The 16,253-nt window shown below is 41.9% G+C and overlaps 1 protein-coding gene across 2 annotated transcripts in view; it reads right to left on the reverse strand.

The window, feature by feature from the left end:
* NFXL1 (nuclear transcription factor, X-box binding like 1) overlaps positions 1–16,253 on the reverse strand; it is a 100,237-nt gene that overhangs the window by 67,153 nt on the left and 16,831 nt on the right. For both annotated transcript variants that reach the window (XM_061584023.1, XM_061584022.1), the window contains 6 exons: positions 16,088–16,188; positions 14,746–14,860; positions 14,283–14,407; positions 13,164–13,286; positions 9,086–9,176; positions 8,045–8,165 (listed from right to left, as the gene is read on the reverse strand). In XM_061584023.1, coding sequence (XP_061440007.1) covers positions 8,045–8,165; positions 9,086–9,176; positions 13,164–13,286; positions 14,283–14,407; positions 14,746–14,860; positions 16,088–16,188 — 676 coding nt within the window. The remainder of the gene's footprint in view (positions 1–8,044; positions 8,166–9,085; positions 9,177–13,163; positions 13,287–14,282; positions 14,408–14,745; positions 14,861–16,087; positions 16,189–16,253) is intronic.

Here is a 16,253-nt window from a genome sequence, read left to right on the forward strand (position 1 = left end):
TATATTTCCTGTCATTTCCCTTTCAGCAATTGATAGTAACGTTCTCAATCGAGTAATAATGTTTAGTCGCTCAGTTGTATTGTCTCCATTACATAGACCTAAAAGCATCAATTCTTCTGGTAGGAGGGCCGAAGATGTATAGTTCTCTATGGTAGTAGATTGGTCAAATGTTTCCTGAAGGCAAATTTTAGACTTTTCTGGCAAAGGTGTTTTTGTTGTTAGTTTAGGAACTGTGTTTCTCTTTATAATTTTTTGATAAGTAGCCGTTTGTTTAGTAGATTTAAATATATTAAGATTCAGCGGCGGAGCAGTATTTTCAAATAATCTCGATATTTGGATGTTCTGATAATTGAATATTGATCTTTTATTATATATGAGTCTCACGGTATCGTTATCTTTAAAATTAATTATTGCTCTTGCTTTTTTATAATTAAATAATAAATATTGAATTGATAGAATTTTATCTATGTTCAACAGTCCAGTTTCCGTGGCTTCTATAATCTTCCAGCAGTGTAATTTACGTTGGTAGGAATTTAACATGCCTCTCGGTTTTGGATAATTGATAAACACCAGTTTATAATCATTTAGGGTTAAATTCCATTTATATTCTGCTAGATTTGTTTCACTATCAGACAATGGGTCTGAATTAAGACACGTCTCATCCTTGATAGGCTCCAATATAGTAATCTGATTGCTCTCTCCATCAGTCACATCCTCCATCGTCTCTCCCATATCGTCTCTCTGATATTGGCTCGAAGCATTCGGCTGGGGCGACTCATCGCCAGGTAAGATCTCCGGAGTAAGGCACATCCTCTCTCCATCAGGCTCTGGCATAATCAACCGACCGCTCACACCGTCGATCACGTCATCCATCATCCCTCTCCCGGCTACATTTCTTCAAGACTGGCTTATAGAAGGCAGAGGTGAAGGTAGATTTTGTTCTGGGGGCCGGCTCAGTGAGAGTGGGGGTGAAGGTGAATTTAGTTCTTGGTTAGGTCCGTTCTTACATTTTTTATGTTTCCTTCTCCTTCTCTTTTTCTTTTCTTCTTTTTTCTTGGCCAATTGTTGCGAGGTGTCTAATAAAACAATTTCTTAAAATTAAAAGAGGAATGATACTTTCCTTTATTAACTTTCACTTTCTGATTTTTTTTAATTTATTATCTTCCTATTCATCTTTATTCCCTTTTTTTCCATTAGCAAGGGATCAGTTAATGTTGTTTGTGTAGCTTGTGTTTTCCTGGTAAGTTTCTTATCATCTTCAATTTCAAGAGTCTTTGTATTTGTTATAATTTCTGTTAATAGTGTTAGTAATGGGACAGATTCTTCAATGTATTTGGAGATTTGTGCCAGGGAAGCAGTAACTGCTGTTGTCCATGTTTATTCTGTTATATATCTGTCTTGGGTAGGTATCTTCTCTATGTTCTCCATATATCTCCAAAATGATGTTATTGATTCATCCATATTCCGTTGTGGAGTCCAATCTTCAAGAATTTCATGTTCTATGATGTTATGGGTTGTCAGGGATAAGTTCTCGTAGTACTCAGGTCTTTGGTTTATATTACCGGGTTGTTGGTGCACATCTTCTGAAGGAGATAGATCTCTCTTGAAGGATGATTCTAATGTTGGCATGGAACTGCTTGTGCTATTATTTATGATCATATTTGTAGATGTATCTAAACTTGGATCGTCTTCCTCAGAGGGCGGCAAAAAGTTTTTTAATTCTCCTTCACCTAATAGTTCAAAGGCTATGCTGTCTTTTGATAACATATTTTCTCTCGTTGAAAATGAAGGTGGTCTTTCTATTGAACCATGTTCCTTTAAATTACATCCACTTAGTTCGCTCACTAGCAGGTGAGTTGATTCTTCTTGTTCTTTATGTTTATAATATTGTGTTATTTTTGGTTGTTGTTTTTAAAAGGTTTTTTACTTATATTCATTTGTAAATTCATGGTTGTAGAGGGGGTAATACCCTGCTCTCTATAAGACTGTCTTGTTAGGACCATTTTGTTTCAATTGATCCCAACTCCTTTTTATAGTACACACAGGTTTGGTCTTTCTTTTTTCTTTCTAGCACTCCTTATTTATTTTCCTATTTAGTTTTTCTTCTCTCTTCTTGAAAGTATATGCAAGAGTTTCAAGGTTCCAAGTTAAAATATCCATCTTTCTATGATAAGATAAGACTAAAGTTTGAAAGGAAGTTCTTTGAATTATAACTGCGTTATTTACTGTCTCTGATGTCGAACGGACCTCGAATAGATAAGCACGAAGTTTGTAAATTGTAAAAGTCCCGTATTAATAGAGCTAGCAATATCTTTTGAGGAGTAATAGAGTGATAAAGAGTCTAGCATTCATGAGTCTTAGAAGTGAAGGTTAAAATAACATAAAATAACATAAAATAAGGTATATTCACGGAGCTTCTTTGTTATGCGTCCTATCACGTAGCCATCTTGTCTCCCTCCCCATACTTTAAAAGTGCAAAAGACCAGATCTGACCCCAGGTACACCAGCTGGACTAAGAGAGCAAGCAGAGAGAGAACAAGGCTGAGCATGCTCCATATGAAAAGCGGGACAACCGTGCATTGAGGTACCCTAAAAATCTTCCAGCCCAGTCCTATCCATGTTTATGGAGTTTACTTCAAAAGAAGTAGCCTTCAGTTTTATTTTGATACAGAAATTGCACAACACCAGATTTCTAACTCTCTAGTAGCAGATACCATCCTACAAATGGAGTCATTATCAGATAACGGCTCCACTTCCACGGAGGCAGTACTGGCCCCTCCTGCGAGTCCAATGCCAGAGCAGTTAGGAGGCAACTCTGATCGTGCCATCCACGCCAGAGCATGAGAAGAGAGACTTTCAAAGGGTGAAACTCAGGCAGAGAAGAGAGACTTTCAAAGGGTGAAACTCAGGCAGAGCTGCCGCTTATGTGCGAAAACCTTCCCTACTTAAGCCGGTGCCTGCCAAGGCACAAGTGCTGAGTCAACTCTCCCCAAACACTGCAGAGACTGCTTAGTTAGGATAGTTAGGGAAAGTATTGAGTCAGAGTAGACAGGTAGATGAAGCACACTGCTTTGGATGTAACCATAACTTTAATAAAAAGAGCAAAAGACATTACCTTGTCTCAGTCTGCATCCTTTGGCTGTGGGTAGGACAGCTTGACTCAGCCACTACCTCCCTTCACTGACGGTCCCATGACAGACGCCATGGAGGCCAGCGGCGGCACAGAAGGGGTCTTCAGAGAATAGTTGAAGCTTTGTATGCAGAAGTCCAGAGCCTCCACACAGAAACCCAGAATCTCCAACTGGAGAATCAAAACCTCCAAGCCATGTTTAACCAAGCTGCTGAAGGAGGTGCAGCTCAAGCAGCTGCGCTGCCCACCCATGTCAAAGAGCCAGTGGGATTGCCTCATGGTGGCCAGAGTGACCAGTTTGCCACGTTCCTTGCCCAGTGTGAACTGTACATGCAAGTGCATCAAGCAGAGTTCCCGAATGATGATGTGAAGGTGGCTTTTGTTATTGTCAGCTCTACACTGCATCAGCAGTGTCAGGGGGGGCTGGAAATTCCTGGGTCTTTGGCAGGGAAGCAAAGTCCTTAGCCGGCAGTCTGGCCATAAATCTGCCAGGTCTTAGGAGGAGGGAATCTGATAAGGGCCAGGCTTGTCCGAAGCGTACTTGCCGAGTCAGGAGTCCAGAAGCGAGGTCAGTAGAGGTCCGGGATCAAGTGCCAAGGGGTCAGTCCGAAAGAGGGTGCCAGGAAACTAGGAACACACAAGCCACGCCTAACGTTGCAGTCAGCAACAAGCTGCAGCCAAGGTGTGCCTTATAAAGAGCAGGATGGACAGCAGGTGTGAGCCCTCAGCGTTTGGGCCTTAAGAGACAGGCCTGCCTCTCTTCTGCCTGACCTTCTGCTGTCTACGTTCTGCAGGTGAGGGGGGGAATATCCTGTTCACTGTCTGTGTCTGGCTGCAGGGCCTCTGCTGTCCCTGGGGTGCTCTGCAGCTGAGGGGCAGAAGGAGCTGGATTCTCAGGAGGCTCCTCCGTGTCTCCTGCTGCTCCTGGGTCTGCTGCTGTTACTCCCGAGTCGTCCTCATCTGAGGAGTCCTCTGACGGGGCCATGACAGGTATCAATGTCTTGGAAGGGGAAGCTGCCAAATGGGCTACTCCGTTTTTGGTGCATAACAATCCTGTCTTGACCCAGTATACTGCGTTTGTTAATGCTATGACCGAGATGTTTCATGATCCTCAGCGGAAAGAGACTGTGTCCTGGCAGTTGGGAACCCTGAAGCAGGGGAAAAGTTCTGTGGGGGTGTACACCAACACTTTTTGTGTCCTAGCTCAAGAGGTGGATTACAATGACTCTGCCTTGATGTATTTCTACCAGAGTGGAGGTAGCACAGAAGTGCTGGACGAACTGGCATGTGCCTCCCTGCCAAGCAGCCTCGCAGAGTTGATCCAATTATGTCTGCAGATAGACAGTCAGCCCGAAGGTCACTGCTTGGAGTGCAAGGCAGAAGCTCCATGTTCTCAGGCTCCCATGCCACTCCCCCACGCCCGTTTCACCCCTAGCATGTGAATTTCAACTGTCAGGGGTGGAGCCCATGCAAATTAGAGGGGCAAGGCCATGCCTGTCAGAGAAGGAGAAGCACAGGAGGGAGCAGCTGTGTTTGTACTGCAGGAAGGCAGGGCATCTAGCTTGGGGGTGCCTCTCCAAAGAAGAAAGGGCTCTGGTGCAGAAAAACTCCAAATCCCAGCTCTCGTAGAGGCCAAAGAGTTGGGAATGGAGCAAGAATACTGGCCTCACCAGCAGCCCCTTCCATCGCAGCCAGCCCTCCACCTGCCAGTCCAGCTCATTCTACCTTCGGGACAAAGCCTCCAGGTCCACACCATGATAGATTCTGGGGCTTCCTCGAGTTTTATGGATAGGGGTTTTACTAAGGAGCATGGAGTGCTAATTCAAACACTGGAGAAGCCCTTGACTGTCGAAACCATTAATGGGCGGTCCTTAAAGTCAGGAACTGCTACTAAGGCTACAGAGATGCCGAGAATAGAAATTCCGGGACATGTGGAAAGCCTGTCATTCTAACGTGGCCACTCTGTCCAGCTTTCCAGTGGTCTTGGGAATGGCCTGGCTGGTTCAGCACAACCCCACCATTTTCTGGGATGAAGCGGTGGTAGTATTTACCTCAGGTTATTGCCATCAGCACTGCCAACCATGAAAGGAGACTCCCCCCACCGTCTTGGCCAGAACTGTGCTACAAGAGGGAGCCACTTTGCCCAAAAAATATGAGGAATACCGGGATGTCTTTGACAAGAAGGAAGTTCCCCAGTTGCCCCACCACCACCCCTATGACTGTGCAATAAATCTGATGCTGGGGGTGCACATCCCTTCGGGACGGATCGATTCCTTGTCTGAACCAGAGTTGGAGGTGCTAAGGGAATTTCTAGAGACCAATCTAAAGAGGGGTTTCATTTGACCGTCTCAGTCACCTGCCAGGGCACCTTTGCTGTTTGTTAAGAAAGAGGGGGGAGCTATGTCCGTGTAACAATTAGTGAGAGTTTAACAAAGTCACGATCCCCAACAGCTACCCCTTGCCGCTCATCACCAAGGCGGTGGAGCGACTGCAGTCAGCCAAGATCTATACCTAGCTGGATTTGAGGGGAACTTACAATCTTGTCCGAATCAAGGAGGGGATGAGTGGAAGCCTGCGTTCAAGACTCGATATTGACAGTTCAAGTACTTGGTCATGCCGTTTGGGCTATCGAATAGTCCTGGGGTCTTCCAGAGTTTTATGAATGACATCTTTAGAGACTATTTAGACCACTTCATGATCGTGTATTTGGATGATGTTCTCATTTACTCAGACTCCCCAGCTCAGCATGACGAGCATGTGCGGTGGTGCTGCAACGCCTCAGGGAACATCACCTCTATGCCAACCTAGAGAAGTGCACTTTTGATTTAACCACGTTGGACTTTTTGGGATACCACATTTCTCCCACAGGAGTCGAAATGGACCTGGGTAAGGTCCACAGAGTTCTCACGTGGCAACCTCCCAAAATGAAGAAGGATCTCCATCAGTTCCTAGGGTTCGCTAACTACTACCATCGGTTCATTGCGAACTACTCTGACAAAATTGTGCTGCTCACGGACTGCCTGAAGGGTTCAGGTCCCTTTCGCTGGACAGAAGCTGTGTAAGGAGCCTGAGAGGAGTTAAAAGTCCTGTTCGCCTCTGAACTCATACTGCAGCATGAGGATCCTACACGCCGTTTCGTGGTGGAGACAGATGCATCGGACATGGCCATCAGAGCAGTGCTTTTGCAACCAGCCCAGAGAGGGGAGGGTCTGAGGCCATGTGCATACTTTTCACGGAAGTCAACAAGTTCTGGGCAAAACTATACCATATGGGGAAGAGTTGCTGGCAATCCGTACTGTTTTTGAAACTTGGCGGTTTGCACAGATCATTGGAATTTGGAGGGTCTCCACAGCGCACATAAGCTGAACCAGAGACAAATGTGCTAGGCTCAGTTTTTCACTCAACTTCACTTCAAAATTCATTACATTCCACAGGCACAGAATAAGCAGGCAGACACACTGTCCCACAAGCCAGAGTATCTGGAGAATCCGACCCGGAGACCACAGCAACTCCCTTATGAGGAAAGGTTGCAGCATTTGGGGCTTTTTAGTTTAGAGAAAAGGCAGGTCAGAGGAGACATGATAGAAGTGTATAAAATTATGCATGGCATTGAGAAAGTGGATAGAGAAAAGTTCTTCTCCTTCTCTCATAATACTAGAACTCATGGACATTCAAAGAAGCTGAATGTTGGAAGATTCAGGACAGACAAAAGGAAGTACTTCTTTACTCAGCGCATAGTTAAACTATGGAATTTGCTCCCACAAGATGCAGTAATGGCCACCAGCTTGGACGGCTTTAAAAGAAGATTAGACAAATTCATGGAGGACAGGGCTATCAATGGCTGCTAGCCGTGATGGCTGTGCTGTGCCACCCTAGTCAGAGGCAGCATGCTTCTGAAAACCAGTTGCCGGAAGCCTCAGGAGGGGAGAGTGTTCTTGCACTCGGGTCCTGCTTGCGGGCTTCCCCCAGGCACCTGGTTGGCCACTGTGAGAACAGGATGCTGGACTAGATGGGCCACTGGCCTGATCCAGCAGGCTCTTCTTATGTTCTTTATGTTCTTATGGTGGCGGCTGCATGCCAGGACTACTGGTTCGAGGAATTGTGTTCGGCGCAGGAGCTCGATCCTTTTGTTAAGGAAAAGCAGCTAGAGCTAGAGGGGCAGCCTCCAGGAAGCACAGTTGACTTTGCGCTGGGGGGGGGGGTGTTGTATCATTATGCAGCTATGCATGTGCCCCCTGGAGATTTAAGAGCCAAAGTCCTGTGTCAGTGTCATGATTCTCCTACCACTGGACATTTTGGAGTTTTTCAAAACCTTTGTTAAGTGTAATATTTTATCTGACTGGCTTTGTATTGCACCTATACCCCAGTTACCAGGTCACTGGTAAATTAAGGATTCAGAAGAAATAAGTGAAACCAAGTAATGGCAGTGGCACAGGTTTAGGAGAACCACTGGAGTGGGAGCTAGGTTTTGTTATTATAAAGTAAGTGAATATCCCCCTTACCTTGCCACAGTCCTCGGATCCAATTTGCAAATGTGAATTCGGCATCTGGTGCCTTTTTGGCACAGAATATAGACATCCCTTGTTTAAAAGCCCACTGACTTGGTTCAATGTATACCTTATTTCTATAGTTCTAGGAAAATATTTAGAAATATATATCAAAATCATACAGTCAACTGTAAACAAGAACCTTCGCCAAGATCCAAGGGACTGCCCAACTAATTCTGTGAAGCAAGCTGTTTTTGAAACCAAAGGAACTTTCAAAAGCAACTTACGATTTCACACAGGAGACTGGTGTTAAAAGGGGAGAATAGTGAAAAAACTCCTTTGGACATGCCTAAGTAGCTCTTTGGGTCCCATCCTTTGTATGTGCTTGCAGATATACAACTCAGATGTATTGTTATTTAATACTAACCTGCATGGCTCTTTACATTTGGGGGCCTTGGTGGTACGTTCTCTACCACAGGGTACTTTGAGAACAGTTTTGCCACAATTGCACTTCACATCTACAGTCTCAGGACAGGGATAGCAGCTGCCTAAAATGAAGACAAACATTACAAGTAACCAACCTTGGAAAAGGAGTAAACACAGTTTTAGGAGCCATCTACAGCAGTTAAAACTATCCTGCAATTACCTGGGATCCAATTATGAAGTTAGCCAATTAGTACAATTAAAATTCCCAAAAGGATTATGAATTCAAGAGGCATCAGGCTGACCAAATTGCACCTAGAGAATGCTTTTTATATTTCATGAATTAATTTTGAATGTCAAAACAAAGAACACCTTTCTCTACTTTCTGAAAGGTTAGAGAACATCAGATTTCTGACATTTATAAGAAGCAGTTTTTGAAATCACAGACTGCAGGGATATAAACATGTCCCTTGTCTGCATAAGGGGCTCAACATTTGTATTCAATAATGTTGGAATATGAATATCCTTTTATGATATGAAAAATAAAGGGGTGGAAGAGAGATAAAGCAAATGTAAGAGAAATAAAAATTTGTCACACTGTAGCCAAAGACAGACAACTTATTCAGCCCAAAACAGTCTAAGCATTCCAGAAGCCAAAGGGCAGCAACTGAACATTTATTCACAATATAATTTTTATCCCCATAAGTGCTACCTAACACATTACATTTACTCTGAAAGGTTCTTGTGAAACAACCATTAATGACTAGGACTGGAGTCTCAAAAAGCAGGATATAGACTCAGAAATAATGAGTTTTAAACAGCTTTTTAAACAGCTTTTTCACTTCTCCTTATACTTTAATACACACTGCTGTTGGTCTGTTTTAAACATAAATAAATGAAGACAGACACTTAAAGAATCTGAATTGTAATATGAGCTTGTGAACTTATTTTTTCAAAACAACCACCAACAGAGATCCAACTAAGTAAAGTTAAAAGTGTCATTTAGGTTGAAAGACTACAATAAAGATTTCCAGCTCAATCTTACCTCTGTGACAGACTGAAGGACACTTGTGATTCCGACATCCTAAAGTTCGTCCACATGCTTGATCACATGGTGGGCAATTTCCAGAACAACACTGTAACATACACAATTTTTTTGACACATAGAAACTGTATCTAATGCTGCAAACCTATGCATTACATGGGAGTGTTAGCCAATGATTAAACACACGTAGGATTGTGCTGTACAAGTCTGCCTACAGTGAAGCAACAAGGATTTATTTTTTAAATGATAATGTCAAAGAAAAATTAACATGTGAAGATGTCCCTTTCTTGAAATTGTACCTTCAGAAAATCCTTTGCCATTTTACAGTGTTTTAGCAGTTTGGAGAGAGCAGTTTGATCACACACACACCAGGATGGAGTTTTTGTACATTTTAAAGAAGGGATAATAATCTTTTGACTGCTTGACAGAAGCCAACAGGCAAGTTCCAAATAAGAGCTGGTATCTTCCAGGAGGTAAGAGCATAAAGCTGGGAAGTACCCAATCCAAAACTTGCCTCAGCCATGAACTAACTAGATGGCCTTCAGCTACTATTATCTTAACTTCACCTCCATAACCACATCATGGTGACAACACTGAATTACAAACAAAAACACTGTATAGATCACCAAGATAATTTAAGTAAAGCACTTGTACAATTGAAAGTACTACGTATAATTTTTAAATATTTTACTTTGTATGAGTGAGTGAGTGAGTGAGTATATAATCTCTGTATTAATTACTCCAGAAAGACCTCACAGAGTCTGCATGAAAAACCAATTGGTTCCCAATCGGAAAGGGTGAAAGACTGGTGTATTTTATCACCCTGCTTGTTTAATCTATATGCAGAACATATCACACGGAAAGTGGGATTGGACCAAGATGAAGGAGGTGTGAAAACTGAAGGAGAAATATCAATAATTTAAGATATGCAGACAATACCATACTACTAGCAGAAACCAGTAATGATTTGAAACAAATGCTGATGAAAGTTAAAGAGGAAAGCACAAAAGCAGGACTACAGCTAAACGTCAAGAAGACTGAAGTAATGAAGACAGAAGATGTATGTAACTTTAATGTTGACAATGAGGACACTGAACTTGTCAAGGATTATCAATACCTTGGCATAGTCATTAACCAAAATGTAGACAATAGTCAAGAAATCAGAAGAAGGCTAGGACTGGGGAGGGCAGCTATCAGAGAACTAGAAAAGGTCCTCAAATGCAAAGATGTATCGCTGAACACTAAAGTCAGGATCATTCAGACCATGGTATTCCCAATCTCTATGTATGGATGTGAAAGTTGGACAGTAAAAAAAGTGGGTAAGAGAAAAATAAACTCTTCTGAAATGTGGTGTTGGAGGAGAGCTTTGCGCATACCATGGACTGCAAAAAAGACCAATAATTGGGTGTTAGAACAATTAAACCAGAACTATCACTAGAAGCTAAAATGATGAAACTGAGGTTATCATACTCTGGACACATAATGAGAAGACATGATTCACTAGAAAAGACAATAATGCTGGGGAAAACAGAAAGGAGTAGAAAAAGAGGAAGGCCAAACAAGAGATGGATTGGTTCCATAAAGGAAGCCACTTACAAGATCTGAACAGGGTGGCTTATAACAGATGTGATTGGAGGTTGCCAATTCATAGGATTGCCATAAGTCGTAATTGACTTGAAGGCATATAACAACAACAACCTCTCCCCTCACACCCACTGTCTACTTTTGAAAAACCTACTTAGTTTGGCCCTAACAGAATATCTTGCTACTATATACCGCTGAATCTATATGACTGTTTTTCTGGATTTCTTCCTATTCTCTGTCCAATACAAAGACTTTGCTGCTAATAGTAATAATAATAGTACAGCACCTACAACTAAGCATCTGTTTTTCTGTTTTAGCACAGCTACCTCTGCATGGTTGGGTTTTTTTTATCCTATTTTGATGAAACTGAAGTTATATTTTGCATATCACCTCAAATACATTTTAGCTGATCAGATGACTTTCTACCTAAATACAGCTGCTCTTCACAGATTTATAATCTTGGACACAAAAAGAGAAGGAGAGAGGGTCAAAGTACAAGCCTCAGCAAAACAGTTTGCCTGGAAAAGGCTGGGAGAAAAATGAGAGGCTGAAGAAGTCTCTTAAAATGGAACAAGAAAAAACAGAGGTAAGGACCAATGAGAAACTGATGTCACTGCATTTTACATGTTTTGCTACCAGCCATCCAGAGGATACTATTACGAAGTAGCATACAAATACTGTAAATTAAATAAATGAATAAGGAGACGATTCCAGAGAAAGGGAGCGAGATACAAAAAGCAATATGATAGCAGATAAAGTTTCCAGCACCCACTACTTCACCCTGTATGTTTCTTCTGTATATCAGATTATTGGCTTTGAATGGCTAATACAATCAGTATTGAGCAAGCAAATACTCTTCTCCATTCCTTTCCCTCCACTGCTCCTTTAACCCTTTGAAATCTAAGTCATCTTAGCCTGAAGGAAGTTAATACATATCAGAGAAAAAGCATGTTTCTTTTCTTTAACTGCTTCAACAAGCTATATTAATCATGATAATAATAATAATGATGATGATAATAATAATATCATTATTATCATCATTATCACATTTGTATACTGCCCCATAGCCGAAGCTCTCTGGGCGGTTTACAACAATTAAAAACATTAAAAACAAATACACAAATATACAAATTTAAAAACTTTAAAAAAAAAAACAATTTAAAAACACATGCTAAAATGCCTGGGAGAAGCTAGTCCAATTAGAACTACTACTGCCACCTTCTGCAGGTCTTGCATAGTGGAAGTACCATAATAGCAACAATTTTTAATTAGACCATTCTTTACCAAGCAAATTTCTTTCCATGAGTGGAAATGCAGTACAAAATAATGAGGAAGTCATACATATGAGGTCGTTTCACAACGAAACAGCAAAGGAGCCCTCACATGCCATGTTCACAAGTAATGCCAAGCCAAGCTACAGCTTAGCATGAACACATGGGCTCCCAAGGAGGAGATCACAGACACTTTGCTCTTCCCCGGCAATCCTTTTAGATGGTTTGGCTCAGTGTGTTGTGTCAACATGGGTTAGTTGCTCTACGCTCTCCCTTCCTCAGCCAAGGTTTGTTCTTAGCTATATCTCACGGTTGAGGAAAGAGCTTAACCATGAGCCTGGATTCAGATGACATGCTAAGTCAAATCTTGGCATAATTGTTGTGCCAAGCTAAAAGGAATGGAGAGGAGTTAAGTGGGTGCAATCTCCTCTCCAGAAGCCAGCTTGTTTGCTTGGCCATAGTTTGGCTTACTATAACATGCAAACCAGACCACTGTAAGGTGGAAACTGTTGTGACTTTCTTACATGTACTCACACACTTACAGGCTGTTTCTTAGAAACAAAAGAAACTTTGGAAGGTTAAGTAAACTTCCAGGTGAACATAAGAACATAAGAAGAGCCTGCTGGATCAGGCCAGTGGCCCATCTAGTCCAGCATCCTGTTCTCACAGTGGCCAACCAGGTGCCTGGGGGAAGCCCGCAAGCAGGACCCGAGTGCAAGAACACTCTCCCCTCCTGAGGCTTCCGGCAACTGGTTTTCAGAAGCATGCTGCCTCTGACTAGGGTGGCACAGCACAGCCATCACGGCTAGCAGCCATTGATAGCCCTGTCCTCCATGAATTTGTCTAATCTTCTTTTAAAGCCGTCCAAGCTGGTGGCCATTACTGCATCTTGTGGGAGCAAATTCCATAGTTTAACTATGCGCTGAGTAAAGAAGTACTTCCTTTTGTCTGTCCTGAATCTTCCAACATTCAGCTTCTTTGAATGTTCACAAGTTCTAGTATTATGAGAGAGGGAGAAGAACTTTTCTCTATCCACTTTCTCAATGCCATGCATAATTTTATACACTTCTATCATGTCTCCTCTGACCCGCCTTTTCTCTAAACTAAAAAGCCCCAAATGCTGCAAACTTTCCTCATAAGGGAGTCGCTCCATCCCCTTGATCATTCTAGTTAGGTGATTCTAACTACAAAAGAATGTTGATGCATCTTTAATACTTACTTACCTTCCTCTTGCACTGGTGTTTTTGACAGTCACGAATTTTTGCACACTTTGTTTCACAAAGGTATGGCTTATGGCAGGGCATCTGCTTTGTATGCTTTCCACAGCGGCACTGCTTTTCAACTTCCTGTTAGGATACAATTAGAAGGAAACTAAAGCTAAGAGCTGTAAATAAAGCGCGTCAAAGTTAAGGGATATCATTGATAACAGAACTCAAGCAACTAGAAAATCTACAAAGAAAAAAGTAGCATATAAAAGAATCTGATGATGGAAATTAAGCTGCATAGAAGATTCCTAATATATTGTGACAGAAGGCCTGAAATAAAAACAGCTTAATCTGATCAGATCTTGAGAAAATTGTTTGTTTTCTCATCTATTTGTATGTACTAGGCGAATATAGGCGCAAACAAGCATGAGGGAGTTGGGAAGGCAACCATTTTCAGAAGAGAAAAATTGTAATTTGGAGCATGCCTTATCATGCAAAGAGCAGCTAAAATGATGGTGAAGGAAAGCATCCGCAAAACAATTTTTAAGGGAAAGAAGCTAGGAGGGGCTGGGTTTGGGGGCAGCAGCTACCAATAGGCCTCCAGATCCTGGAATCTCTCAAACTTAACCTTTGGGTCCTGTTTGAACTCTGCAACTGGATGCTAGACTTTTGTGGAAGTGTGCCTTTCTCCCCTGCAATGTTACACTTGCTAAGCTTATTTTGAAGGACACTGTTCGGTGGGATTGTCTAGGAAAAAGGCATTCTGAATCCATACAACAAGCAGATAAATCTGAAGCAGCATGCCACATTTCAGCATGTTCCCACACATTGATCCAAGGTACTGAGCTCAGTATCTCAAACCAATTAGATATTCATTCTCCTGATTTGAAGAACAGAAACCAGGGGTTGTGGTAGTTCGTGGTTTGTTTTTTTGTGTGTGTGGTTGAGAATGCAGAGGCAGCAGCAAAGAGGAAATGTCCTGGGCTTAGAGACAAGAGGACAGCTAAAAGAAGGAACATGTCTTCTGTTTCTCCAATACCTTAGGGAAGCTCATTGGAGGTAAACCCCCTTCACAGCTCCTGAAATAATGAAAAATTATTCAAAAGTACAGGGCTCAACTGGAAGAGAAATGCTAACCTGTCTACAGATTTCACAAGGACCTCGATGGCAGCGCTGCGAACATTTATGAATTCCACAGTCAAGCACTTTGTCGCAACTGTCTCCACAAGTAGGCACATCCTCCGTACAGGGTAAAGAAAATTCTAAGTAAAAAGTCAAAATGAAACAATAAAGCTGCTCTCATTTAATATGAAACTGAAAAAGGCAAGCTACATTTTTGTGTATCACGTTTCATTAAAAATAAGACTTTACATCACAACAGGGATTTAGCTTTTATATCTATGATACAATTTAATTAAGCTAAGCAGGGCAACCTTTTTTGGTAACCTTTAAATAAGCCAGTCCCAGCGTAAGTATTAACCAAAGTCTGTTGTAGTATTACTTTAGCTTGATCTGAATGCAGTTTAGATTTCCATTTTAGGAAGCTTAACTATATTGATGAACTGGATGTATACTAGATAGGCAGAAAAGAAACACTCACTTGATTTTCCACATGGGCAACACCTTTTGCCAGATCGAGGACACTCACCACAGGGGCCACCATGACAAATCTGTTCACAGGCATGATAGCCACAAGGCAATGTTTTGCCACACACCTGGTGGGAAAGCACATACAACACTTGCAAGTGAGGAGCTTAACAAAACAACAAAGTACAAAAAATACATAGGAGGCAGGAAGAAAAAAAGATTAACTCTCCCTGAACTATATTTCAATAATAAGAATTAAACCTCTTACAGAACAAAGCTTGGTTAAAATTACATTCACTTTATTCAGCAAGAAAAAATGACATCAGATTACAGACTGGCCATATTCCAGCATCATGCTAAACCACAGTTTAGTGCAATGTGTATAAGCTGCAAACTTGCAAGTTTACCCTTTCCTTCTCCTCCTCCCCAGGCTGGGAGGAGTTTGGAAGCATTTGCTTGATCACAGTGTGCTGTTTTATCAGAAACAGCAAACTGTGATATTATTTATGGTTTGTTTGAAATAAATAAACTTGAAACCATGAAACCTTCTGAACTCTTCCTCCCAGCTGTGCAGTGGGCAGAAGCATGAGTCTCCAAGATTCACTACACCTCATTCCACTTTCTTCACAACACACTAAGCCGTGGTTTAGTGCAATGTCTGGTCACTGTCTTACAACAGAAAACTACTGTGATAAATTCCTATCACTTAACATTAGATTTTAAACAGAGAGCAACTAAATTTGACTCTTAAAAAAACTAAGCTTTCATACTGTCACTGGAGAATTTCTTGCCATAATGACAACAGCTCAGTCTAGAAGTTATAGCTTAGATCCAAAGTTGTTCTAGCGGAAGTCAAAGTCACTTCTCATTACAGAAGGCAGTTACTCCAATTTTTCCTTCCCACTGAAGCAACATCCTACACCCTGAAGAAGTTTTTGGGGAGCATAGGGGCCTATGGCAATGAGAAGGGGCCAGGAAAGCCCCACTGCATAGCATGGATACTTGTTTGACAGCGCAAGGAGCCACAGCAATATACAGTGGCAACTTGGAAAAGAGCTATTGCACACACACACACAAATGGCTCCCACGCAGAAGCAATGATTCAGACCACCAGGCACCTACACTCCAGAATCTACATGTAATCCCAGATGAGTTGCAAGCTGACTAGTAGGTTGGCTGCTAAAAGTATGACGGGTTCAAAACCTGCTGTTTTTCCAAGCTACAATATAAAGCCCTTCCACTTCTTCATAATAACCATTATTAGGGGTGGGAGAGGATTCAGCACTGATAACATCTGCCCCACCTTTTTATATAACCAAACCTTGTATCATGGCAACTTTTAAGAAAAAACCTACCTGATCGCAATGCCATAAAGGACTTGCACAAAGTCTTTCTGCTGCTTGTCTACCACAGACACAACTTTGCTTACTGACTCTTGGACAGGGTTGACAGTCTCCTAAAGGTAAGGTGGAGTTAAGTATTAGAATATAGCTTGAAAAGTGATCATTTTAATTTTTTCTC

Source organism: Rhineura floridana, chromosome 9 (genome assembly GCF_030035675.1).
Source record: "Rhineura floridana isolate rRhiFlo1 chromosome 9, rRhiFlo1.hap2, whole genome shotgun sequence".
Taxonomy (NCBI): domain Eukaryota; kingdom Metazoa; phylum Chordata; class Lepidosauria; order Squamata; family Rhineuridae; genus Rhineura; species Rhineura floridana.